The sequence below is a fragment of the Antechinus flavipes genome, chromosome 6 (assembly GCF_016432865.1).
Source record: "Antechinus flavipes isolate AdamAnt ecotype Samford, QLD, Australia chromosome 6, AdamAnt_v2, whole genome shotgun sequence".
Lineage (NCBI taxonomy): Eukaryota > Metazoa > Chordata > Mammalia > Dasyuromorphia > Dasyuridae > Antechinus > Antechinus flavipes.
Window position 1 is genome coordinate 122,043,888 of NC_067403.1, and position 7,505 is coordinate 122,051,392.

The 7,505-nt window shown below is 37.5% G+C and overlaps 1 protein-coding gene across 1 annotated transcript; it reads left to right on the forward strand.

Moving 5' to 3' along the window:
* The first annotated feature begins 255 nt into the window (after nucleotides 1–255).
* Nucleotides 256–3,672, forward strand: SLC25A4 (solute carrier family 25 member 4). The gene is made up of 4 exons (XM_051965498.1): nucleotides 256–477; nucleotides 1,400–1,886; nucleotides 2,325–2,465; nucleotides 3,219–3,672. Exons 1-4 carry the CDS (start codon nucleotides 367–369, stop codon nucleotides 3,374–3,376), a joined length of 897 nt encoding a protein of 298 aa, XP_051821458.1. The 5' UTR covers nucleotides 256–366; the 3' UTR covers nucleotides 3,377–3,672.
* Nucleotides 3,673–7,505: the final 3,833 nt, after the last annotated feature.

Sequence of the window (7,505 nt, forward strand, 5' to 3'; positions counted from 1 at the left end):
ATAATGTTCCCTCTACAGCCCAGACTAGATAACATTAATTTGCCCTTTAAATGTCCCTAGCGGGAGCAGCAGTCCCCTAACCCGCTCAGGCCTCCCGGAAGCGCCTCGCCCCCCGTGCCCTCTACTGAGGAATGGGACCAAGAGGGTATCCAGACACCTGTCCAGCCAATACGCATGGAGCCAAATAGCCCGAGGGCCCTCCTCCTTCTCTCGCGAGACGAAGTATCATATAAGGAGGTCTGGGGAAGAAGTGCTCTGCCCCTTTTGGATTGTGGTGGTGGGAGAGAGAAGGGGGTCAGGGCTCCTAACTTGGGGGGCAAGACGAAGGAGTAGTTCCTGAGACACTGAGTACAACTGACTTCCATCATGAGTGACCAAGCGTTAAGCTTCCTAAAAGACTTTCTGGCAGGTGGCATCGCCGCTGCAGTTTCCAAGACTGCAGTTGCTCCCATCGAAAGAGTCAAACTGCTTCTGCAGGTGAGAATTGGAGCCTGAAAGGTGTATGCATGTGTTAGGAGTGGGAAAAGGGTCTTGCCCCAGGGTACATTGCTACCCTAGTAGCTTTGAGGACTGATGCTTTGTGCTTGTTAAAGAGCAATAAGCCTGAGGCTAGCCATCCGCAAACCACAGGAAACTGGGATGGGGGGAGGGGGTTGGTAAGAGGGTCGAATAGCCTTGAGAGCCCAGTATAAGGGAACTTCTGACCGGACTCTGCAAAGCCGCGGAGGTATAGATGACATTGCTGGTGTCAGGTGGCTCTTGCACACAAGTGCCTAAATATGGAAAGCCTCCTGAGGATCGAGTTACATTGAGGACTCTCTTCCTCCCAAGTGAGGCTGTGCACAGAACTGGGAAAACGTGGTGAACAGCTTACTTGCCCTCATCTAATCTCCCCTTTACCTAACCTCCCCTTCTTCCCCTTGCCAAGTTAAAAGTTAGTCTCATCCTTTGTTCCTACCACTTCTCCACCCCTTTTTAACTTGCCTTAAAAGCAAAGGGTCATGCTGGTGAGTGGTATTGAGAATCAGAAATTAAGAGTTATCCATTCACTGATCTTGGACAAATTACTTGAGCTGTTTTCACATCTGTAAAAATGTGACTACTGGCTAGATCTCAAGATTTTCCAACTCAAATATTCTGTGATTTGATCTTGGCCAATTCCCATCCATATCCAGTGTGACCTATAGGCATCCCCTCTACTGCTTCAACTGGGGTGTTGGAATCCAGTAAATGCAGAGTCAGAAGGTTAAGTTCTTAGTGGGGGGAAGAGAATGGAGGGAAACATTGCCTCTGGTCTATAAGGCCTGAACTGGAAAACCTGGAAATGACAAAACAATTTTCTTTCTCCAATCCTCTCTTTTCCCTTCCCTTGTTCTTTTCCATCTTTTTCCGTGTCTAGGTCCAACATGCCAGCAAACAAATTAAAGCAGAGCAGCAGTATAAAGGCATAATTGACTGCGTGGTGAGAATCCCAAAGGAGCAAGGTTTCCTCTCTTTCTGGAGGGGTAACCTGGCCAATGTCATTCGTTATTTCCCCACCCAAGCCCTTAATTTTGCCTTCAAGGACAAATACAAGCAAATCTTCTTGGGGGGTGTGGATCGGCACAAGCAGTTCTGGCGTTACTTTGCTGGCAACCTTGCTTCTGGTGGAGCAGCTGGGGCCACTTCCCTCTGCTTTGTCTACCCACTGGACTTTGCTCGGACCAGGCTGGCTGCTGATGTGGGCAAGGGATCCACTCAACGGGAGTTCAGTGGCCTTGGCGACTGTCTTACCAAGATCTTCAAGTCTGATGGCCTGAAGGGCCTCTACCAAGGCTTCAGTGTGTCCGTCCAGGGCATCATCATCTACAGGGCGGCCTACTTCGGGGTCTATGATACAGCCAAGGGTGAGAGGTTAATGGGGATAGAGAATTATCCAAGGGCTCCAATGTCTGAAGAAGTTTTCCCCCACTCACTTACTTTGGTGCTCCTGGTTGGGGAGACAAGATACATTTAGAGGAGCAAAATTCTCTCCTCTGACTGATGGCATCATTATTCCAAGAGAAAAGTTAAGTTTTTTCAGATACTATGAGAGTAACTAATCATTTCCCAGGAATAAATATCATTTCAATCAGTTCTACAAGCCATATGTAAATCAGGCACCTGACCAGAACTGTGAGCTTCCATTAGAAAATTGCTTGATACTTAATGTTAAAAATTTAACGAGCTAAATCAGAAGGCGGCTTGAAGCAAAAAGTATGGAGAAGGTATCTTTTCCCCCTTTCCTACCGATGCAGAATGAGTAACCAATGAGTAAACAAATTTATGTTTGGCATTATTTACAGGAATGCTGCCTGATCCCAAGAATGTGCATATTATAGTAAGCTGGATGATTGCCCAGAGTGTGACAGCAGTGGCAGGATTGGTGTCCTATCCCTTTGATACTGTGCGTCGTAGGATGATGATGCAGTCTGGCCGGAAAGGGGGTATGTTTTTCTTCATCTTCCTTGTTAATGCAATACAAGGGGATGGACAATGATCTGGTATAGCTGACTTTTCTAGTTCCCTGTATCAGACAGTGATCCTCTGTGATTCATAGTTGTCTTTATAATCTAAAAGGGGAAAAAGGAGGGAAAAGGGTGAGATTATGGATTAAAAATTAGTCCCCTCCATTAACTTTTCCTCCATTTTCTTCTTAGGAAGAAATAAAAAATAACATCCTTAAAAGAGAAAAGAGGAAAAGATATGAGAGTGGCTAATGATTGTGGAACAGCGGGGAAATGCAACAAAGCATCTCTAGCAATATAGTGGCCTTTGGGCTACTACTTTTAGAACTTGTACAAAGTTGGATTGAGTACTAAGTTGATTATTCAGTTTATGATTCATTTTGCTTCAATTATTTAGCTAACAAATGCCAACTATCTCTTTAGTCTGAGGCAGGTTGGCAAATCTTTTCTGAAATTCAGTTTAAGATTAGTCTGTCTTTTAAAAAAGGTCCCTTTCTGGCTTGTCGTTTCCTGGAATTATCTGCAGAAAAATCTATTTCCCAATACCACTAGAAGCCAGAAAAAACTAGTAAGAGAAAATCTTTGCTTAGCAAGCAAAGGAAAATTTGAGCAACTGGTATTACACAGGGGCCTGCTGCATGGAAAAAATCCAGAACTCTAGATCACAAGGCTTTTAGAAAATAGGTCTTTATTCAAGATTATAAAACAACTTACCAATTTTTGTCTCCACAGCTGATATTATGTATACTGGAACAATTGACTGCTGGAGGAAGATTGCAAAAGATGAAGGATCCAAAGCTTTCTTCAAAGGTGCCTGGTCCAATGTATTGAGAGGCATGGGCGGTGCTTTTGTATTAGTGTTGTATGATGAGATCAAAAAATATGTCTAAATTCAATTAAAACTCTTAAGTTCATTGGTCCCAGATCCATTTTCTAATGTTATCCATGGTTTAGTAGACATTTCTTAGGAAATCTGATAATACTAATATGGGATAACACCAAATGGACAAAGATATCATACCATAAACATGTTTCAATCTACTGGACCACAAATGAATTTTACATCATACAGATTTAAAGTATACTAGCAAATATAAGTAACATTATTTCTATGCTTCTACAATTAATTTGAGATTTGGTGATAATGAATTAATGTGAACCCTCAATAAATATTACTTACGGCTCACTCTCTAAATTTTTACTTTATTAAAATCCTGGGTATTAAACTGGGCTCTAAATTCAAACTGCAAATCATATGAAAAAAATATTCCAAGTGAAGGGACAACTGCATGTCATGAATTATTTGTAAATATTTTGTAAACAATTATTGTAAACACAGACTACTACACTAAATATATAAAGTTTTGATAGCAGCTATACTCAAGAATATACCCTATCTAGGGTTTTAAGAGTGGAAGATTATGAAGGGAATGAAATGCATAACTTAAAAATGTTTCACATGTACTATATATTTCAAAAACAGCTAGAGATATCTCAAGAGATAGAGACTTTCTGTAAAATCTTTTACATGATCCAGAATCAAAACTAAACCCAGCAAATCTACAGATGGAAAATAAATCAGAGATTGGGAAGGTCTTTTCAAATTGCAGAATTTTCCATCTAAGAGTTGGGAACAGGAATGAGAATTCCTGTTTATAAAGGGTTTACAAAGGAAGGACAAATTAATCAAAATCTAGGTATCAATTATCTATTGAACAAATATATGCCAAAGTGCTGGATTAGCGCCTAATAGTTTCTTGCATATATGAGAGTTTAAAGAATATTAATTCCAAAAAGAGCTAAGAGCTTGATCAAGGAATACAGGTGAAAGGAACACAATTAAATGCTAAATTAATGTGTGAAAGGAGAGGGCAAAGAGAAAGGTAAGGCCAATATAGTTGTAGGAGTGGGAGAAATTCGAGAAGACTAGCACTGGGCCTTGAAGGATAATCAAAGGAAGAAAGGCCTTTGACAAAAGCTGTCAGCTAATCTGATAAAATAACCTTTGTTCACTACAGAGGACTAAAGAATAGTTCTCTTAACATAACCTCTAATTTACCTTGTCTTTCTCCAAAGGAAGTTTTGTTGGCTAACTCAAGTGTGATGCTAAAACAAAGTATTTTATAGTTTAGGGGGTATTAAAAGTTATTTTCACTCTTAGTCCTAACTCCAAGAAATACAGGAGTAAAACCAAACATATGCTAAAACATAAAAATTCAATCAGATCTAGGTTAAGAAGGAGGACAGTTTATGGCTTAAAATGGTGTCATTAAGTTAGATTGGGTTTAGCTACCTAATAAAGATGAAACAGCTTTTCACCAAGGGAAAAATGAACTTTAACTCTGGATAGAATATCCAGACCACACATTTTGAAAAATCTTTTGAGCCAAAAGCAGGACTTCCAAATTGGGTCAAGATAATATTTCAGGTAAGACTGGGTAAAAGCTTCCATGAAAATTTGAAGCTTCTATATTGCTTTGTTACAGTTTTCTTCTCTATTTATTTTGTAAAGTTTTTTATTCACTACTGTGTCAGTTGATTTAAAGGCTTCTATCCATTCCAGAGTCTAAGTGTTGGAAAAGCCATTTAAGAATTAGAATACCAGAAAGAATTAAAGTAACAGAAGTCATTCTTATACTACTGGGGCTTTACAGTTAGTATGAAAAATTAGGTTCACCTAAAAAGACAATGTCCAACACACCAAAAGATAAATTTTAATTTAATTTCCCTTACAATTTCCTTTTCTTCCTCCCAAGGAATTTACAACAAAGATAATAACATAGGTTGTTTAAAGCTTTATACCCTAATTTATTTTTTAGAACTGTACTCTGATATTGAGATAATGGAATATGATTGTAAGCCCATGGGAACCTTATTATGGTAACTTTAAGTGACAGAAAAGTCACAGACTCCTCCTACCCATTACTTACAAAGTACTCACTGCACCCACTCTTTAATACTAATGTCTTTAACAATAATGTTAAATTATCTTTAAGATATTTAGCACTTTCCCAACAATGGCAACATTGCATATACTTTGCTTCTATGGTACTTACACTAAAAGTCATAAAACTGATATTATACATGGAAATTTAAAAGGAAAAATTTCATAATTCTATATATGTGAAAAAATGATGTGATTCTAGATGCTTAAAAAGCCTTTGAAAATAAGATAATTGTAGTACATTATTAATTATTAATAAGTTAAAAAATCAATAATTGATACTGAGGATGTTCATGATAGGCCTATCCTATCCTTTAAATGATCTACTATGTTGTTCAAGACTATTGTCTTATTTTCTTAATTTTTTTTTGGCTGAGGCAAATAGGGTTAAGTGACTTGCCCAGGGTCACACAGCCAGGAAGTGTTAAGTTTCTGAGAGCAGATTTGAACTCAGTTTTTCTTGACTTTAGGCCTGGTGCTCTATCCACTGTACCACCTAGCTGCCCCTATTGTCTTATTTTCAAAAAATATTGGGATATTGTTATTCTTGTAAGGCTATTTGATTCATCTTGCTTTCTACTGAAAAGAAAAAACCTCATTTAAACTTACTCTTCATATCTTATCAAATTATTTTTCTAATGTTTCAAATGGAGGCAATACATTTTTATGACAGCTAAGATGAAAAAAAGCAAGGAATCATGATTTCCAGTACATTTTTTTCTAAACATTTTTTTAAAAATCTACAAACATCTGAAAGCTAAGAAAGTTGACAGAATTATTGTACCAAAACAGTGTGACAGTCCTGTGTTAATAAATTCACATAAATGAAAATTATCTATTATACACTTCACATATGGCACGGGTCTTTTCTGATTCACCAATCATATACAATAATCACTTATAGAAGAAAACAGTAAGCACTTGCTGTATAACATCACACATTCTATAATCTTGATCACTGATATAAACAATGAGTAAAACTAGTTATTCTTAAATCAAATTTATGAATTGTTTTCCATATTCTTCCTTATTCAGTCAGCATTTGTAAATGAAGGTGATAGAGACTTGAATGAAACAAAGCACATCTGTATTCTAAGGAATGCCTGAAGAAGCTTCTTTAAAATCGAATTCAATGCACATGAAGATAAAAACAAGTATGAGCAGGACTAATAACCTTCCCAACTTTGGGATTTGGGGGACAATTTAAAAATTGGTCCCAAATTCAATCAAATTTGAATACTTCTTTTGTAGCATTATAGCTAAAAATCGTTTTGTGGAGTCTAGGGAAATGTTTGACCATGACTTTTTTGTACTTCCCAAACAAGGGAAATGGATTTTTCCTACAAGAAATAGTTTTCAATGGCTCAGAATTTAGAGTAAGCATTGTGCTTCTGTAAAGACCAAGAATCAGGTTAGCATTTAACAAAGATTAAACCAATTCTGAAAACAGTTTGAATAAGCCACTTTACCTAAACCTTCATTTCTTCATTCATAAAATGAAAGGCTAGACTAAGTGACCTCTGAAGTTGCTTTTTATGCCTTCTAGTTTACAGGTTCTTTCTAGAGTTCAGAATCCTGAAATTCCATTATGTATTTGCTATATTGGCTCAAATGTAAAGCAATTCTAAACATATAATGATCTTTCATGTTTACACTAGGCAATCTACTTATCTGTTCATTAAAGTTCTATAACTTAAACTACCTTCAAAGTATCTTTACTTTTATACTTGGGACATTCCCATTCTTCCTCAATTCTTGGACTATTTCTATGGCAAGCTGAGGGATCACAGCAATGGAATTCAATGCACATGAAGATAAAAACAAGTATGAGCAGGACTAATAACCTTCCCAACTTTTGCTTTTTTCTTCATATTAAATCCCTGTTAAGCTCAATACTCTGTTGATCTCCCTTCATCTTTCCCACCAGAGAAATCTAGAGTCGTTAAGTTGGTACCTAAGATGACCGTGTAGCTTTATTACTCAAGCTATGTGTATGGAATCTTCGGATAAGCTTCAGTAGCCTTTCAAAGACCTGAAAGATAGCACAAATATTTAATAGATGCATACAAAATGCT

What these genes read in the sequence shown, in the direction of transcription:
- SLC25A4 (XM_051965498.1), top strand. Translation starts at nt 367, where the DNA reads ATGAGTGACCAAGCGTTAAGCTTCCTAAAAGACTTTCTGGCAGGTGGC. An exon ending in GAGTCAAACTGCTTCTGCAG is followed by an intron (nt 478 to 1,399) that starts GTGAGAATTGGA and finishes TTCCGTGTCTAG; the next exon opens with GTCCAACATGCCAGCAAACA. An exon ending in GCAGTCTGGCCGGAAAGGGG is followed by an intron (nt 2,466 to 3,218) that starts GTATGTTTTTCT and finishes TTGTCTCCACAG; the next exon opens with CTGATATTATGTATACTGGA.